This window comes from Moschus berezovskii, chromosome 23, assembly GCF_049115385.1.
Source record: "Moschus berezovskii isolate FMDL1 chromosome 23, NW_MosBer_1.0, whole genome shotgun sequence".
NCBI lineage: Eukaryota > Metazoa > Chordata > Mammalia > Artiodactyla > Moschidae > Moschus > Moschus berezovskii.
The window spans coordinates 63,027,247-63,047,204 of record NC_142482.1 but is presented as its reverse complement, the minus strand read 5'-3'; the positions used below and the strand labels follow the sequence as shown (position 1 = coordinate 63,047,204).

The following is a 19,958-nucleotide window of genomic DNA, read 5'->3' as shown; positions in this document are numbered from 1 at the left end:
AAAATGATTAAGACTAGAAACTCACAATGATTGAGCTACATCTATAGTCAAATCTGTACACATACCTCGCTGAAAAGGCTTCCATTAACATATGAAATCCAGAGTTTCCAGAAGTTGGGCAGCTGACTTAAAACAAGCTTGGTCAATTTTTCAACAAATGCCACCTGATGGGGAGTTTTGCATCTCCACGCTAAAGGGGAAAAGAAGGTAACAGTATTAAAATACTTTCGAATCAAGAGTGAAAATCTCTTTGAACACACTGCTGTACCCACAACTAACTTCACACCTGGGCAGTGGTGCAGCCAGGAGCCCAGGGTACCTCATGGCTGGTCAGTGGGGAGGGGCAGGGGTCCAGGAGCCCCACAGACAGGCAGGGAGAAGTCCTCCTGACCAGCCCAGTCCTTTCAGCAAGGGCTCCAGAAGGAAGGCGGCTGCTCCAGCCAATTAACCACAGGCCTTGCAAGAACAACTTATTTGCAAGTAACTGATAAAGTCTCACACTCTTTAAAGGGAGACAACAAAACCCAGACACTCAACACTGAACATTCCCAGTGTCTGAGAAACAATGAAACATGATTAGCCAGGATGAAAGGCAGGGGAAAGAGAATCAGAACTAGAAAACTGGGAGAAAACTAGTTAAGAGTAACTGCTGCTGCTGCTAAGTTGCTTCAGTCATGTCTGACTCTATGTGACCCCACAGACGGCAGCCCACCGGGCTCCCGTCCCTGGGATTCTCCAGGCAAGAACACTGGAGTGGGGTGCCATCGCCTTCTCTGTAAGAGTAACTAGTTAAGAGTAAATGACAGAGATGGAATTAACCCACAAGGACAATGTTCAAGTAAAGGAAAACACGAAAATGATGAGGAAAGAAGGGAAGAAATTCAAAAGAACCAAATAGAACTTCTAGAGATGAAAAAACAATGTGAAATGTTTAGGTTAGCCACTGAAGATAAAACATCAGAGAAGCTGAAGGCAGAGTAATCAACTCTATAGTGAAGCCAAGTGGAAAGACGGGTGAGGATCAGACCTCTGCAGTCTACGGATAACCCAATGGCTCAACACACATGCCACTGGGGTCCAGAAAAGGAAGCAGAGAGTCTGACAATGTGATTGCCCAGAATCTCCCAAATTTGATGAAAACTTTCAGAATTCGATAAAGTAGATGCAAGCTGACAAAACCCAGCCAGGATAAATTTGAACTACTAGACATGGATCATGGCAAACTAAGATCATGGCATTTGGTCCCATCACTTCATGGGAAATAGATGGGGAAACAATGGAAAGAGTGACAGACTTTATTTTGGGGGGATCCAAAATCACTGCAGATGGTGACTGCAGTCGTGAAATTAAAACCAAGCTTGCTCCTTGGAAGAAAAGTTATGACCAACCTAGATAGTATATTAAAAAGAAGAGACTTCACTGGAAAAGGTCCATCTAGTCAAAGCTATGGTTTTTCCAGTGGTCATGTACAGATGTGAGAGTTGGACTATAAAGAAAGCTGAGTGCCAAAGAATTGATGTTTTGAACTGTGATGTTGGAGAAGACTCTTGAGCGGACCCTAGGACTGCAAGGAGATCTAACCAGTCCATCCTAAAGGAAATCAGTCCTGAATATTCATTGGAAGGACTGACGCTAAAGCTGAAACTCCAATTCTTTGGCCACCTGATGTGAAGAACTGACTCACTGGAAAAGACCCTGATGCTGGGAAAGATTGAAGGCGGGAGGAGAAGGGGACGACAGAGGATGAGATGGCTGGATGGCATCACCGACTTGATGGACATGAGTTTGAGTGAACTCCAGGAGTTGGTGATGGACAGGGAAGCCTGGTGGGCTGCAGTCCATAGGGTCAAAAAGAGCCAGACACGACTGAGTGACTGAACTGAACTGACTCGAGATGGAGATGATATAATTGAGTCAGCCTCAAGTGTCACTTCTGAGTTAAGCCTGTTAGAGGGCCGGCTGGCGGCAGGGCAGCACAGAGCAGCAGGCAGAGGTGCACCCAGGGTTCAGGGACACCACGCCACCCTAGTCAGGGAAGGTGTGCTCTGACACTCAGTAGTCTGACTGTGGCTCAGACCCTGGTGGCCTCTGCTCACAGGGCTACACGGTACACACTGGACAGAAGCAGGCAGCAATGCCTTCCCAGTGTTTACTCCAGTGTCCGGTGGGAACAGGGCAAGAAGGGGGAGCACTGACAGTTACAGGGAGAACCGCTCACTTAGCACAAAAGAATCACCTGATTTTCAGTTGTGCTTACGATGGACATTCATTCATATTATTAATAAATCTCTACTCCAATACTTGAAAGAATAATATGAAATACTTTGAAATCACCTTCAGAGGTATTTGAAACTAATAAGAAGTAAGTGTTTCTATTACCTTATTTGCATTCCTTATATGGATTATTGAGGTTGTAAGTAATCAGTGACTAATAGCATCTGCTATATGAATGTACTATAACCAATGGGTTTTGTGTCTCCCATATGTGAACGAACAACAGATAAATGTCAACCTCGGGAAAAATGTAACACAGTTACAATCTGAGATGCCTTACCCCAGGAAAGATGACTACCAATTTATGATTAATATTAAGTCAGCAACTCTTTTCAAACCAAATTTCAAAATTTGGTAAAAAGTTGTGTACTATTTTTCTGTACTGCCTACAGAAATTAACTTTTGTTGCAACATTCATCCTGAAGAAGTTCTCAAGAGAATTTTTTCTGTGGCATATTTTGAAAAACTCAAGCACAGAAACATGAGTGACAAGGACCTATGCCCAATGGTTTCTTAAAAAATCAAATGGCATTTCTTTAATGTGCAATGTAAAACACATTGTGATTATCTAAGTTTAATTTCTGGGCTGTTACTTAACAAGTAGAAAGCATGATGGCTGGTAACAGCAGCAGCAACACAAGTAATTTTCCAGGAGAAAAATGGCAGCTATACAAACACAAATCTGAAAGAAGCAGATGGAGACACGCACCATCACCCCGACCAGGCTGGAAGCTGCTACCCCTCTTCAGCGACGCCGTCTGCCCGAGGTGACCGGGCACGGAGGCACACACCTCGGCGTCAAGGTCCTGCAAGGCGCCATGAAGGCCCGGGGGCCCTGAAAAGAGAGGTGGTGTTTCCTTGGACTCCTGGAAATTAGTAGGTGATTTAATGGACCGAAATTTAGACCTTGCTGTAAATTTCCATCTTTTAAATAAGACATCAACTGAAGTAGAACTAGAAATATTTTGTCTAAATAGCTTTTAAAAGTCACTCTCACCATACAGATTTGGAAGATTAAATCTGTTACTCTGGCTTAGTACAGACAGAAAACTTTTGTATCATTTCAGAATTAATGTCCGGCAAAACAGAGGTGGGGGGTCATAAACATAAAAACCAGGATGAAAAATCATTTTTTGAAAAGCAACTTGGCACTGGGAAAGGAAGGTATTGGGTCTAGTGGAGCAGACTTGCAGCATAAACCTCTGCCTGCCCCCTAAGCCTCTGAATTCCACGATTTCTTTCTCTGGGCCGTGGGGCCTGGCTTCCCATTTCTCTTCCCGCTGCCAGCTGCCCGGCCTGGGTCCTTCCCAGAAGCTAACGCGTCACCGACGGGACGCGAGTGAATGCTGCACTGCTCCAACAGTAAGTCAGACGTTCAAGTGCTGGTGTGCTCATCGCTAGTCTCCATCTTAATTTGGAAGCTAATTCTGTCTCTTCAAATTAGGTTAAGAAACAAATGTACAATCGTGTAAAATCCTGCTGAGCTGCATCTAGTACGAAAACGGCTTAAATAAACTGGCACTGCTTTCCCGCCAACAGCAGCAGTTTCTAACGGGATGCACTGTGAATCGGATTCACAGCACCCTGACTATCATCTCGGTATCTTCTCCTGGAGAAAGGACAAAAACGAAAGGACCACCAGACCCCACTGCGCAAGAGAGAAGGCTGTTGCCACTACAGCCACAAGCTGGTACTATTCCCCGGGCCCTCTCTCCTGGATCTACTTTCCTCTGTATATCCTCTATGGCTTACCAATCTCATAGCAAGAGAATGAAATCCTAGTACAAGAGTCTGAAAGCATGGCCTCTTCTAAAGCCACTGAAGCAATGGCGAGCAGGGAGGGCACAGCCACGCAGGACCTGGGGTGGGGAAACACGACCAGCACGGCCCACCTGGACTTGCCTTTTCTCTTTAAACCAACAACGTGATCAACAGAGTGGGAAACATTCAGGAGAGAAACTACTTAAATCTCCAAAAAATAAACTTTAGAAACTTCCTAATATATGTCCTCGTTACAACAACTTTAAAATAAAACTTACACATTTTATTAAGATATCTAACATATGTATAACAACATATTTACTGTCTTTTTAAGCACAGAGCTGTTTTTGTAGCTTTGCAGAAGACTTGAGGAATCTGTAGCAAGTCTCCTAGTGGAGGCTACACCCAACGTGCTGCCCAGGAGCCACCTGAGCCTATGTTACGGAAACACTGGAATTAAATTTAGCAACCCCACTGATTACCTACGTAAAGGGCCCAGTTGTATTTTTTAAATATCAAGAAAAAATACAGTTTAGTTATACTGCATAAATTCACAAAACTGCACACAAATTTGAAATGTAATTTACTCAAGTATTTTGATGAGCTTGAGTTGAAAAACACAGCCTTTTTATATTTTAAGACAACTGGGTAAACAAACATTTTTATTTCAGCAAGTAATTAACCTAGTAATCTGCTCAATGTCTGAAATATTTAAAAGAGGAGCTATGTAGCACAGCCTCTATGCTTAGCATTTTCCCTCTATAACAGATCCATACTGTGACCGTTCAGATTAAACCTTTCAGGTGTGACGTATCAATCTACGCTTTCAAAGAGAGCCTGAGCCACACAGAAGAGTATTTTCTGTCGTGTGACTGTGTACAAGAAGCTCCTGCTTCTATCTGTTCAAGAAATGCTGGTCTGCCTCTACCCCACCATGTTGCTGGGAAGCCCTAATGACCAGACTGATGCTCCCTGCAGTTACTAGATAGAGCCAGCATGTATTTTAAGACTTAAATTTGTTTTCAGAACAAAGGAAAAAATGCCTTTGAAGGCTACCTTTAAAAATCCTGTTTGAGAATGTCAGTAGGGGGTTAAACCAAAGGCTTTTCCTGACAGGAAACCTGAAGATTTAGTCTCATTTTGGCCCTATTTCATAGGAATTTTAAGAGACAAATGACACTTCTTATAAGGCGGTAAAAGTTTTGGAAGAGAAGCCAAACAATTAACTAGCCCAGGCTGGAAGAAAACAGACTCGTCCACAGGCATTTACACTTTAAAGATGAATTCTTTAATGCTGATCTTTACTCTTGCTCTTTCCCCATCTTTGTCTCCCCTTAAAAAGCCAAAAGTTCGCACGTGGGTTACAGAGGCAGGCCAACGAGGAGCGGCAACGCGTTCCTGGGTGACTCGCTGGCCTTGCTGAGGGGCAGTGGTCACCTCCTGTCTGAGTCCTGGTGTGCACCATCAGACACCACTCACCAGGCTGGTCTGTGCTATGACCATAAAACTGGCATCCAGAGAAGGTGCTGCTGCAGTGCTCACAAGAATAGCACCCTGGTACCTACCTCTGCGGACAAAGATTCATAGGCAAAACAACCTGTCCTGGAAAAGCGTGGCTTTTACAGAGGACTCAGCTCAGCTATGTCTGACTCTGCGCCCCAATGGACTGCAGCACGCCAGGTTTCCCTGTCTCTGAAAATCTACCACCATCTTTGCTCATCAGCTTTTCTTGAAGACCACAAGAGAAATACAATTGGCATTTTTAACACAAACCACGTAAAACTTTTAAAAAATTATATTAGGTTCCTTAAATTGATGCATAAAAACCAGCTTTACCTACAAAGACATCTTCTCCTGCCTGAAGTGTTCACAGTCTATCTTTTAAAACTGTAGTTTCACGTCACAAACACTGTCTCAGGTCGTAACCCTTCTGCCTGGGGCAGGTGAATCAACTTCTCTTCTTTGGTGTTCAAGTCCAAGTGCTGATGTCACGACAGAACTCACAACCCCTTCTTTAGATTCAGAACCCAACAAGCCTTCATTTTGAAAACAGGTTCCTGAGAAGACCTGAATGAAAGTGACGAAGCTTCACAAGAAGTGAGAAGAGGCGCAGGCGCTGCCATCACCACGCCATCAGCTCGTCGTGTCCGGAGACCCACCTGACGGAGCATTAGCTTCAGCAACAGAACAGAGAGGTCCGTAGAGCTGTGTGCCCGACTCGGAGAAGCTGAGCAGTCATGTGGCTCCTCTGAGGCGGTTGCCTCACATGCAAAATGCAGACCCATCATGTCTGAACCAGACAGTTTCCCAGGTTGCTACCAGACACACAAGGTTGTAATTACGAAAGGATGCCAAGAGAAAGTCCAAATGACATTTAGGAATCCTGCCCCGTACTGACCTCATTTCTGTTACACATAACTAGGATATCTGTAAACCGGAGTCCATCAGAACAACTGGTTGTGAATTAACAACAACAACAAAAAAAAAAACAGTTATTCTCAGCAAACTTTTAACTAAGGCCAATATTTTATATAAACAACCCCCCCCCACACACAATAACCTCAGATATGCAGAGGTTATGCATATAACCTTATGGCAGAAAGTGAAGAAGAACTAAAGACCCTCTTGACGAAAAGTGAAAGAGGAGAGTGAAAAAGGTGGCTTAAAGCTCAACATTCCGAAAACAAAGATCATGGCATCCGGTCCCAACACTTCATGGCAAATAGATGGGGAAAGAGTGGAAATAGTGGCTGACTTTTTCTGGGCTCCAAAATCACTGTGGATGGTGACTGCAGCCATGAAATTGAAAGACGCTTGCTCCTTGGAAGAAAAGTTATGACCAACCCAGACAGCATATTAAAAACCAAAGACATTACTTTGCCAACAAAGGTCTGTCTAGTCAAGGCTATGATTTTTCCAGTGGTCATGTATGGATGTGAGAGTTGAACTATAAGGAAAGTTGAGCACTGAAGAATTGATGCCTTTGAACTGTGGTGCTGGAGAAGACTCTTGAGAGTCCCTTGGACTGCAAGGAAAGGCAACCAGTCAATCCTAAAGATCAGTCCTGGGTGTTCATTGGAGGGACTGATGCTGAAGTTGAAACTCCAATACTTTGGCCACCTGATGCAGAGAGCTGACTCATTTGAAAAGACCCTGATGCTGGGAAAGATTGGGGGCAGGAGGAGAAGGGGACGACAGAGGATGAGATGGCTGGATGGCATCACCAACACAGCGGACATGGGTTTGAGTGAACTCCGGGAGTTGGTGATGGACAGGGAGGCCTGGCGTGCTGCGGTTCATGGGGTCGCGGAGAGTCGGACACGACTGAGCGACTGGACTGAAGCACGCACACATGCTTTCACTACATCATCCCGGCACCTGCACACAGCAGACAGGCGCACAGTGCGTAGCTACTGTGTCCAGGGACACACACACACTGATGACGGCAACCAGAAAGCGTCCAGGGGCCAACTGGCCACAGTGGACGCTAGGTCACCAATGGCTACTTCTTGTAAGAAATCCAAGTTCCGTCTCCATCTGCATGATGCCTTTGCACTGACCATTGATTAAAAAGTCACAGTATCTATGTACTTCAAGAGCTACTGGACATATTAAACTGCTCTTGATAACTGAATGCTTGATATCAAGAAAGTATTGATGACACTTCAGGTAATGATAATAGCTTTCAAGAAGTTCAAGTGATACAGTTTTCACAAAGCATGTTTATCTTTGAAAATGACACAGTGAAATAACTATAGATGAAATGAAGTGACCTGCTTCAAAAATAACTCAGGGTGAGGGAGGGGCTGTCGGTGAAGTGAGACTGGCTGCGAGCAGGTTGCTGCCTGACCTGGGCGGACACAGAAGGGCTGCGAGCAGGTCGCTGTCTGACCTGGGCGGACACAGAAGGGCTGCGAGCAGGTCGCTGTCTGACCTGGGCGGACACAGAAGGGCTGCGAGCAGGTCGCTGTCTGACCTGGGCGGACACAGAAGAGGCCAGGGGACCCCGCCACTCAGTGTGCCTAAGTATGCCTGGAGTTCTCCAAAACAATAAACTCTTTCTGCTATGAGCTCAGAGAATACACCAGCTTTGCAGTTAAAGAGCATGGACTGGTTAGGACTGTCTATACTGTTTATACTAGCTGTGTTTGCTGACAACAGGTGGGTATGGCTCAGGATGTTCTTCTGAACGTCAAAGGACGGTTAAAATCATCATCTATAAACACCTGGCTAATGGATTTAGGAAACTTACACTGTATTGTCATGGAATTTGTGGAGTAAGTTCAAAGAGCTATAAACTGTTACGTTGCACTTTTCAATCAGAAAGACCAACTCATGGAAATAACTTTACGTAAACCTCATCACTAACAAGTGGAGAAGGCAATGGCACCCCACTCCAGTACTCTTGCCTGGAAAATCCCATGGACGGAGGAACCTCGTAGGTTACAGTCCATGGGGTCGCTAAGAGTCAAACACAACTGAGCGACTTCACTTTCACACATTGGAGAAGAAAACGGCAACTCGCTCCAGTGTTCTTGCCTGGAGAATCCCAGGGACGGCGGAGCCTGGTGGGCTGCCGTCTATGGGGTTGCACAGAGTCGGACACGACTGAAGAGACTCAGCAGCAGCAGCGTCACTAACAAGAGGCTCTAGTCAATGCGCACTCCTTCAACTACGCCGCCAGCAAGGAGCAACCTCTACAACAGGCTTGGTCAGATTAAACAAAACGGCAGGTCCCCAGGCACACAGAAGCAAGTGTCCTTTTCCCTAGAGATGCTGACTTCCAGCAGTGCTGGGGGAGTGAGTTTAGCTAAATGAAAAGGCAGGGCCCCAGTCACACAGAAGCGAGTGTCCTTTTCCCTGGAGACACTGCCTCTCGGCAGTGCTGGGTAAGTAGGTTTAGCGTACGAAGGATCCAGATGACAAGGAAGGACTCCACCAGGTAAGGGTGCGCTCCATTTACCTCCAAGAAGGACCCAGACTTTAGTGATGGGATATTGAGTATCAGAGCTTTCAGGTATGGATGTAATGCTAAGCATGAAATTTCCTGTGTGGTCTTTATAAATTAGGCACATTTTCCAGAAATTTGAATATTTTCAAAACTAAATCATGCAGTTGGATTGTTTCTTACAAGCCTGAGCAGGGAAGCCTTCTGACGGACCACAGCCCTGTCTGTACTCTGGGCCACCCTTCCGCAGCCCTTCCCTGGAAAATCACACTCCTCCTTGAGGCTCAGTGGCAACAGCACCTCTTCCAGGAACTTTCCAGGGCCTCCGGTTAACCAGGCTGAGGCAGAGTTCTGTAGTCCCCACTTCAGAAAACCTCTCACAATTATACTTACGTGACAAATAAAACACCTATGTGACCTTTTAAACCACTTCTCTCTCGCTAGAGGACAAGCTCCAAGAGGCTGGAGACCACACGGGTCGCTAAGCACACCACTTCAGTCCCGAGCACGCATCCACCACTCTGCCTGCCAGCCCTGCTGCACCAGAGTCCCCTGGAAGCTTTAAAACCACTGATGTGTGGACACCACACGGGAGAGTCTAACACAATGGCAGGGGAGGAAGGAGGCTGGGGAGAGACAGTCTCTGGAAACACTGGGGGACTGTGTCGGGCAGCCCCGGGCGAGAGCAGACTCCGAGCACAAGGAGCTGAGGCCTCCAGAAACCTGCACCGGCCTCAGACTGCATGCTGTTTGATATTTTCATGCGCTAAAACCATAGAATAATCAATGACACAGCAGGAGTTTGGATATGGCATCAGGAAAGAGATATTTGGGTTTTCCTAAACATGTGATGGACAGGGAGGCCTGGCGTGCTGTGATTCATGGGGTCGCAGAGAGTCGGACACGACTGAGCGACTGAACTGAACTGAACTGAACTGAAACATTAAGAATAGGAAAAAAACTGAGTCACAGCTAGAGAACACTCAAATTCAAGCCAGGTAACCCACAACAGACTGTCAACAAGTGCCGCGGCCTCCCTTCTGCGCCAGCCCCGCTCCCACGCCACCTCACTCTCCTCCCAAACCCAGCATCACCGAGAGGAGAGGGCAGGGCCCACGTCTGCGCCCCTGGACTTGGCTCAGGGCCTGGTTTGCAGAAGAGCTCAACAGGCAGCTGATGGAGTGACGAGTGCACGTTCCTACTGAAGGACACAGGTTCCATCCCTACACGCCGTGTCACTTCTGCTGGAGTGCCTGTCCCCTGCCCAAAGCTCTGTCCACACGGCCAGTCCCCCAGAGACAGGTGTGATGCGAGGCTCACCCTACGTCTGCTCAGTCCCTGGCTCAGGGAGGACGCTAACAGTGGGCGTGGGGGTGGGGGTGGGGAGGGTGGCACAGGTACGAGGAGCATGAGTCCCTCCTCAGTCAAGTGCCCCCCAGAGCGTGTCTAGTGACCGAGGAGGACGCCTTGCCTTTGAGGTCCCGCACGCAGCCCTCCCGGCAGCTGTGCATTAGCTGGAGGATCCACCGGTGCTGGGCCCCGATGCACTGCCACGCAGGGTCACCAGGCGCATGGAGGTCGGACAGGTACCTGAAACGGCAAGGCAATGGCTGACCGAGTCAGCTTCTGCTGCACAGCCATAAGGTCAAAACGAAAGCTAGCATATCTTAAAGTCACAGCTTTTAAAGATACCTAAAACTTTGTCAACTAGTAAAGCATTCGTCAATACTTACTCTTTAATATTCAGTTCTAAATGAAACATATTCAAATTTCTTTGCATGAAATTAACAATAAAAGTACATTTTAAAATGCTAGGGCTTTACAAAAAGACAACCAAGGTGACAAGAGATAGTGTGCAGTGGCCCCGATCAGAGTGCTCCTGCTTAGTCCTTGGTCACACAGGAAACGCCAGCAGAGCCTCTGCCAGAGGACTTTCTTCCCTGGTCTGAAACAATGGCCACCAGATGGCAGTGTGACTCTGCTTTCTATATGCTCCAAACAGGGCAGCTGAAACTTCAGACCACCACATTACACAGAGGTTTGGTGACAGCAAACACTGACCTGTAAGTCTCAACTCTAATTCATGAAAAGATATTCTTAAAAAAAAAAATAGAGTATAGATGGGCATTTTTCTTAGTTTTAAAATAGGTTGAAAAATATTTAAAGTCTTCTTTGTCTGTGAAAATTTCCAGACAACTGAAGTAGATTTCTGCTGAAAAATTGACAATTATTCAAAACTTAGCCCTCATGAAATATGTAAATATAACAACTTAAAGCAAATTAAATCAACTGCAAACGCTGGACTTGCCATCTTAAAATTACTCCAAACCGTAAGTTGTCTATTGTCTAGGGGCTAAAGTTTCGTTTAAGAATAAACTGTAACTAATGGTGACAAGCGTGACCTATCGCAGGGACACAGCTGGGCTTCCCCCAGGTCCTCCAGCACCGAGCACCTCCTTACTCAGTCTTCTCAACCAGCGGTTAATCAGAGGAGAAGCCAGTCAGTGATAAACAAAACCCGGCATTCGGGAACAAGCCCCTCCCCGCTCCAGGATCGGGGCGGTGGCTTTCCAGGAGGGGGCGCGATCCTTGCGAAGTTGTCCTGGGTGGGCCCTGGCCTCACTCACAGGGGCCTGGAGCCTGTGGACCGGCGCCTCAGACAGGAGAGGCTGTGTGTGCCCCCAAGGCTCCTGCAGCACCTCCTCCTGACACCTGGGCTCGCACAGCACCCTCAGAGCCACACCAGCAGTAAACACAGCACCCCCCCCCCGCCTTCCTCTGTGACACACGCACGGAGCAGCACAGCTAGGAGATCAAGACGCCCCTCGGATCAGCACCCCCTCAAATTGTAAGGCTCTTCAGTCCTTCCAAAACTTGAGAATAACCCTCTTTCTACCATCTTGTTAGTGGGTATTACACAAGAGAGTTTTATAAAGAAAGATAGATTTGTGGTCTCAGAAACTCTACAGTGTTTCAGTTCAAAATTACGACTTGTGTTGAGGCGTCCCCTGGTTAAATGACTTAATCCAGTAACTTTCTTTTCTTTTAGGATGTAGATTAAAAACATGTAGTTTCATCTCAAAAATCTTGGCTTAGAATATGATACGGATTATTGCTACGTCCTTTTAAACTTCGTTACCAAAGAATACTTTTTAAAAAGGCTTTTTAGTGGGAAAAAGGTAAGTAATGTTAATTATGATGAGCATAGACTCAAAATTTTAAAATTTAAGAGCTAGAGCTGTTAGGCATACTTGGACATGATTTTTAACAATGACCAAGGAGAGAATCACACTGATATGCAAAGAAGTATTGCTATGGGGTACTCTGCTTCTTGATCAAGCTGCTAGCAGCAGCAGAGCAGGGAGAGAGGAAGGTGTGAGAATGCCTCGAACTAGAGTCAGCACAGCAACAGGGGGTGAGCCAACACGCTCATGCCCTGCACAGCTTCCAATAGGTGGGAGCTAGGACATGCAGTTGTGCTGATGATAAAGTCGAGGGCCTCCACCCCCGCTTGGTGCTCACAGGATGGCTCATCATAGATTCCAAACTCCAACAGATATTTGGCCTGGTTGTGATATTTTTCCTATTCTTTAATAATCCTTAATTTAAAAAGGATGATAAATTGCTCCATGGAGTCTCAAAGTGTCAACATTAAAGATTAAAAAGTAAATAAATTACTTGACATTTTCAGTGACATTCTTGTTCTTCTCCTTTTGAAAGGACAGGGAATAAAGCATGAAATAGGCCATTAAAAGAACCTTTTTTAATATCACTATCGTTTAAATGGTATCCAGTAGGCTAACCAGTCACGGGAACTGTGCATGAGTTATCTACACAACAGTAATTCGCTACATAAAGAAATCCTGCACTCGATAAGGTTTAACATCATTTTCCTACCAGGAGATGTAACAGAATAACTGTAATTATTAGTGAAGCAGCGTGACAGAACACAGACAAGACACTAAACAGCTTCGTATCCTAGATGACAGATTAACCTTCCTGGAACTCTATTACTTTACATGTTTAAAAAAAAAAAAAACAGCTGGATAATCACACAGTTAATTAGCATTAAATTTCTAAGATTCTACAAGCCAGAAAGATTCCTCAGTGTGCGCTTTCTTCTGGGGACACTAAGGGAAAAGCACAGACAGGCTGTGAAGGCACAGCCAGAGGCCCCCACCTGTACAGCAAGTGTGACCCAGGTGCCGCAAGGCGACTGTGTGGCGTGTTGGGGGGCAGCTGGCATCCCAGCTCCCCAAGCCTGCCCACTTCCCAAACTCCCTCCCTCCTGAGCAACACAGTTCCCACCACGCTGTGGGGCCCACATTTCTGTTGCCACTGCCGTCCTGTCCAAATTAGCGTTCCCACTTCCTTTCCAAGTCTGGAAGCTTTCAGAGCCCTTGGCTGCTGAGCCCCACCCCACCTGCAGCACTGGAGCCCTGGGGGACAGTGCCACCCTGGAGGCCTGGAGCAGCCCCCTAGCCGGGCTGGATCCTGTGGACAGGAGAGGGGCAACGAGGCTGCTTCCCTTCACCCAAACTGGCAGGACCCTCCTGCCTTTAAAGGGTGACCGCGCCCCAATCTCTGAGTACACACAGGAACCTGGTGTCCTACATGGGTCCCCAAACTTCTGCTGCTTGTCTTCCCTTCTGCTGTCTCAGCACTCTCCCAGTTTCCCCGAATCTCTGTAAGAGCGACAGGACGTGTCCAGCATCACCCAGATACACGTGATTCGTCAAAACTCTAGCAGAAGGTTTACCTTATATAACGTTTCTGGTCATGTAAAGTCGATGGTGTCTCAAGCAACTTCTCCAGAAGTAATTCTCTTAAAGCTTCAATCCGTGTTTCTACTTCAGCATAATCTGATTAAAAAGGAAAGATTACATGATTTACAGAATGAACATTTAAAATCAAAGTATGGAAAGCAGACTGGCTGTGTGGGGCGGAGGGGCTGATTGAGAAGAGGCAGGAGGGGAACTTCCCCAGCGATGAAAACATTCTCTCCAGGGTTCGCATTACAGGGTGTGTGTACCTGTCAAACTCACTGGTCTGCAGTGTGCGAGCCTGTGCGCAAGCGTACACACACTGTGCATGTAAATTTATCACAATAAAAATAAACTTTTCTGGGTCCTTAAGGATTTCTTTACAGATTTAACCAAGTCCTGTGATCATTCTCCCAGTTAATAAGGCATTTTAGACTTATTTTCTGTAACTCTACCACAGAGATAATTTCAAAACTTGCTTAAAGTAGGGTTAGAATTCATAAATATATTATTAGTCTTTCTAAAGAGGGAAGAATAAAATGTAGATTTCCATTTCTGCAAAATATCTGTAACGATTCTTTCCAGTAAAAAAGGCCTAAGCAGCATCACAATTATCAAGCATCCAAGAATGTCCGCCCACCCTGCAGTTCCCTCTCCGGGTCAGAAAGAAACTCCACTATGTTCCTTCTGAAGCACCCGTCTTACACTTGAAAAGGGCACCACATAAACAAAAGCTAAAATGTACACTAACATTCTTTGCAAAATACATTCCACAATTTTCCTACAAAAGCAAAGCAGAAAATCTTAAAGTAATAAATCTTACATTTCTTGAAAACTTGCACCTCTGTTTTTCCAAAAAGTGACTTGGCCTTTTCATAATCATTAATAACCACATCATAATCACCCTTTAAAATAAAGAAACATTTTGGAGATTGTCAGTAAAGTTTAATTAATTTGGTTAAGATAAAAAACATCTTAACAACTCTTTAAAATGTAAGACATTTATGGCCTTAGGTACATAAATAGGCACTGTACCTTTTGGATGTTCCTTTCAATATTTAGAGGGAGGTTGAAAAGAAACTTGAATCGCTGGAGCACATTGAGTGCATTTCTAGTGGAATCTGCCTTGTCCTTTCGACCTAAGACTTCTTGAAATAATGTATCTGCAGTGTTACTTGCTCCTATTTTAAAAGGAGAAAAAGAAATTTAGATAAAAACTAATTTTAGTCAGAAAATGTGCAAATGGACAAAAGAAACAAAATGTTAGACCGCTATTATACTTGACACTGCAACTCAGCAGACTTTTCTAAAAGTCAATTACATTGGAGTTTTCTTTTTTTTTTGTTTGCTAAAACACAATTTCCATCTTGCTTGCTAAGTCTTTTCATATGTGTATACCAATTAATGGTATCCAATTAAGAATAACCATACTAACCAGGCCCAAATAAATTCTCTAATGTGAATCTACATTTATTTCAGCTTCTTTTAAGTTTTACAGCATTATGGACCCTAAGGTTATTTCATTAATTCAGACAATAGGTTAAAACACACACATATACATGATGTGTGCACACACAAGTACAGTAGTTAAATTCTCTGGATTCAGTATCCACATATTCATAGTAATTATAAAAAAGGAAAAGTTTTTCAGAAGTTATTCAAAATAAGTATTTTAGACCTAACCCTATTTCTATGTAAAATTATCTATGCAGCAGGCAGAAAAACTATATAAGCAATATAAAATATCAAATTTTAACACACCATCATTAATGAATATTTCTTAAGTCAGCTTAATATTTCTTAAAATGATACAGAAACTGGGCATTTTATATTTACATATATATATACATTTTTTCCCCTTAAAAGCCTCAAATTATATGAATCACTAACAAAAGTTTATCTAAAACAAAATTTACTGTATATAAAAATACTTAAGCTTTTTCAACTTGTGAATTATTTTTAAATAGTCACAAGGAAAGGGGAGGAAAAGGATAAACTCTTTGGCTGTTTGATCACTGCTCATATAACGTTCCTACACTATCTGGTCTAGTGACTATACTTTAAGCAAAGATGAAAAAAATGACCTCAGTCTCGCTGGGTGGCTAGCACGCCGCATTCTCTAGTCCACACTGTGGGTGGCCTGAGTGTGTTAAAAGTCGTCTTTGTAACATAACTGTTTTATCTAAATAATGTTTAAATTCTGTTGAAATCTTAAAGGCCTGATATAAAGACTTTGTTTTGTCAGTATAGCTATTTTCACCACATGTTATTTGACGCAGAATACTAAATTTCTACCATGAGAAAAATATACATATTCCCGTATTGCCACCAAATAATGATGAGTAAATGAATATTGGAAATCTGATTAAGGTTAAAAGTGTTTTTCTTGGAATGATTATTAAGTGTTTATCATCTAGAAACAGACTTCATGAATTGAGGCTTCATAAATGACCAGATTTGTGAGTGAGGATTAACTGTTTTTAAAGGCTGATTACTTAGGTGTATGCTGTGAAAATGCTCAAGCACTTTCTCTACAATGAAGGAGTACAAAACATCAAAATTAGATTTTTTTTTCATCTTAAAGACAATAAAACAATACTAACTAATAACTTTAAACACTCCTAAAAAGCATGAAAACAAGTACAGGTAGGAAACCCACTTAAAATTAAATAATATAAATATTTAACACAGAAATCACAGAGGCAGAAATTATAAGTTATCAAATTATAATTATACAGAAATAGATATAAAATTTTAATTTATACACAAATTTTAAGTTATGAAATTATTATTTTAATTTATAAAACACTTTGTCCATAAATTATTATCCTGTTGTGAACTTTACTGCATTCACAATAAAACTTTGGGAGCTCGTAACTGATAACTGGATGATGACACACAGTAAGAAAATAATGAAAGCAGTGAAGCCAAGACCCGGGCGAGCGGATAGAAACCAGCAGCAGCTCACCAGCCACACTCTGTGGGGCGACCCAGAAGACAAGCACAGGCTGGCTCCCGGAGCGGCCCCACCGCGCAGCCACGGCCGCCCCACCGCGCAGCGGCCGCCCCTCCGCGCAGCAGCAGCGGCCCCACCGCGCAGCCGCGGCCGCCCCACCGCGCAGCAGCGGCCCCACGCCCGTGCGGACTGAAGGCCGTCCTTCCCCCTCACAGGGACGGTGCGTCCTGCTCTCGGGGACGGACACCCCAGCACGGACAGCAAGCACAGAGGCCTCAGCTGGGCGGGCAGGGCAGGGACATGTCCCTCGGCCTAAGACAGGGCGACAGGCCTGGGCCTGGAGGGCTCCCCGTGCAGGCAGCCAGAGGGAGACACTGCACGGCTCCGGCTCCTGAGGGCAGGCGGACAGAGGCCGGGGGGTGTGGACGGGCAGCCTCAGGAACAGAGCGAACGCCACTGCACGGCAGCCGGGTGGAGAAAACCTCACGCCCTCTCACCACAGACCACGTGCAGCACTCCCTGTGGCGACAGCACTGGGGTGACCCATGGCATCACACACGGTCATCCAGCCATCACGCTGCGTGCCCTCAACTTACACAGGATCTGTGTCCACTGCTTCTCAACAGAGCAGGAGGAAGAGATGGGGAGACGGGTCACTGCAGCACTGCCCCCGGATCTTAGGTCCTCAATGATGGGAAAGCCTGAGCCTGCACCAGGAACTGTCACCCACAGAAAACACCGTGTGGTTCTGAGGCGCCTGGTCACTTCGAGACTGTCTATCAAAGCAGACACGCGCTCTCTGTGGTGCTGGGACCGGGCAGAGAGCGCAGCCCAGGCGTCTCTTCCTTGTAGGAGCAAGGGCTCCCCCCAGGCCCATGACACTTTACCCCCAGAACAGGAAAGCTAACAAAATGTAAGGTAACTTTTCAACATACAGTTAAACTCATAGCAAAACTCTGACACAAAGAGACTGAACAATCTGCCATGTGTCTTGTTTCTCCTAACAAACTCCAGCGATGGACAGACAGGCAGACATCACAGGGTGACACTCGGTGACAAGGCCACTTCTGAGTCACCCAGAGCTTGTCTCCAGCCCGCCTGAGGCTGAGCCCCCACCAGCCTCACGTCCCCAGTCACGTGTCTCCCTGGCTCCTCTTCTGTCTCCACCAAGCTTCCTTCCAGTCCCTTCTCAAGAAACGGCAGAATGCTTAAGTTCACAATGTGACTGCTTTATTTAAAATCCTTCTGGGGCTCACCAGTAGCCTCAGAATAGACAAACTCCACGACACTGCATAGAAAGCTCCTCACAAGCAGACCCCTCGACCTAGAGCCTCACCCCTCATTTCCTGCTTACTGAACCACAGTAGCTCCCCTGCCCAGGGACGTGCGCAGGCCCACGGAGGGCAGGGCAGCGCAGGGCCACATGCAGGACTGCATCAGGGATCAGGCAGCTGAGCCAAGCAAACAATCCTAACAATCAATTGGAAGATGATTTCTAAAGATTTTTATTGAAATGTTAAAAACTTGCTGTTGGTTATAAACCACTGAGAAATTTTTTTTTTTAAAAAGAAAAAAAAACAGTAAAACTAATTTTTATTTAGTACGCTATTAATATAAAACATTAGAAACACTGAAAATTCAAGTGCTTACTTTCTTTGTAAAATAACATTATCAAGATACCCTGCCTTCTCTTCTTGTCGTAAACTCTTCAGCGCATATCAGGCGCCCTTTCTGTGCTCCGACAAATGGTCACCCTTGTGTCCACACCTGTCCGCTGTGTTCCAAGCATCCCAGGTGAGTCCCTCTCATACCCTCCTGGTTTCCATGGGGATGCACACCCTCACCGAGCTCCTCGGGGCTCTCACGTGGTGACAGCACCCCACTGCACCCTGCCTATACCCCGGCTGACGGGTTCCAAGCCCTGCTGTCCCTGTGCTGGTGCGCGGTTGTCTCTGCGGACCACGTCCTCCCACGAGTGTCTCTCTGGGAGACGTGGAGGCCACACACAGGCACGCTCTGCATCTGAGCGTGACTCTACCACGAGGGCAGCTGGGCGTCGTGACTGGTGAGCGACGGGTAGGTGGAGAGCCAGAAACCAGGCGAGCACTGACGCAACGTGGTGACAACACTGGGCACTGGGAGCCACCTGCTCCAACGCAGCAGAGCCCATGTGCAGCTTACAGCAGACTCAGAGCCAGATCTCCAGACTGCACTCCAACGCAGCAGAGCCTGTGTGCAGCTTACAGCAGACTCGGAGCCAGATCTCCAGACTGCACTCCAACGCAGCAGAGCCTGTGTGCAGCTTACAGCAGACTCAGAGCCAGATCTCCAGACCCAAACGCCACGCACGACGGAGTGACGCAGGGAATGCATGTCGTCTTTCTGAGCCTCGGCTTCCTCATCAATAAAATGGAGAGAACAGAACAAGGTTCCCAGAGTAACTGCAGGGCTGAGCACCTGTAGGGTGCAGAAGCAGTGCCTGGCCGGGCCGAGGGGCCAAGGTCTGGCCGTCACAGCTGCGACCACGGTGCCTGGGCCACACTGTCCCTCCCTGCAACCGGCACTATCTAACCCGCAGCATCGGGCACATGGGGCTACTTCAAATGAAATTAAAATTAAAAACTACATTCCTCAGTGACACTAGCCACGTTTTAAGTACTCGACAGCTACACCTCCACCGCCACAGAAGCTGCTGGCTGTACACTCCTGGAACAGGCAACACACACAGAGGAATGTGGATTCTATAGAAATCAACAGTCATCACTGCATCACTGCTTTGAAATTAAGAAGGAATCATTAAATACCAAAGCAAATATGAGAAATGTATCAGTGAGAACATGTTTTCAAGCATTTCAATGAAAGGTTTCAAAACTGGTAAATTCTGAACAAAATGGACTAAATTTCTTATGACCAATGTCACCCTTCAGAAACTTAAACTGAAAAGGATTTCCCAAATCTTAAGAAGTTTCATTTAAAATAACTCAGGAAAAGCACATGTAAGTTAGTATGTAATCACACACCAGACTGTGCCCACACTCCTGTATAATATCTGCACAGCTCCTCAAGAGCAGTGATCAGGTCCCACTTTCTGGGCAGGGACCTGCTGGAGGGCAGCAGTCACATGCCTCCCAGCTCTGCACTGGACGCTGGATGCAGCATGACACTGGACACAATCAGCCCTACCAATGTTGGCCAAGTTTACCTGAACTACAAACTTATCCTGTGAGAGCAAGCATCAACATACAGCTAACAGAAA

The 19,958-nt window shown here is 45.7% G+C and overlaps 1 protein-coding gene across 5 annotated transcripts in view; it reads right to left on the bottom strand.

Annotated features, from left to right (window-relative positions):
• Window positions 1–19,958, bottom strand: part of EXOC2 (exocyst complex component 2) — a 126,747-nt gene that overhangs the window by 58,142 nt on the left and 48,647 nt on the right. For 4 of the 5 annotated variants that reach the window (XR_008683338.2, XM_055407088.2, XM_055407084.2 and 1 more), the window contains 6 exons: window positions 14,782–14,927; window positions 14,570–14,651; window positions 13,743–13,845; window positions 10,455–10,573; window positions 2,984–3,109; window positions 66–190 (listed from right to left, as the gene is read on the bottom strand). Coding sequence is in view for 4 of the 5 variants with exons in the window: in XM_055407088.2 (XP_055263063.1) it covers window positions 66–190; window positions 2,984–3,109; window positions 10,455–10,573; window positions 13,743–13,845; window positions 14,570–14,651; window positions 14,782–14,927 (701 nt within the window). In the remaining variant the exon portion in view is untranslated. The remainder of the gene's footprint in view (window positions 1–65; window positions 191–2,983; window positions 3,110–10,454; window positions 10,574–13,742; window positions 13,846–14,569; window positions 14,652–14,781; window positions 14,928–19,958) is intronic. The other variant, XM_055407087.2, reaches the window with a different exon arrangement.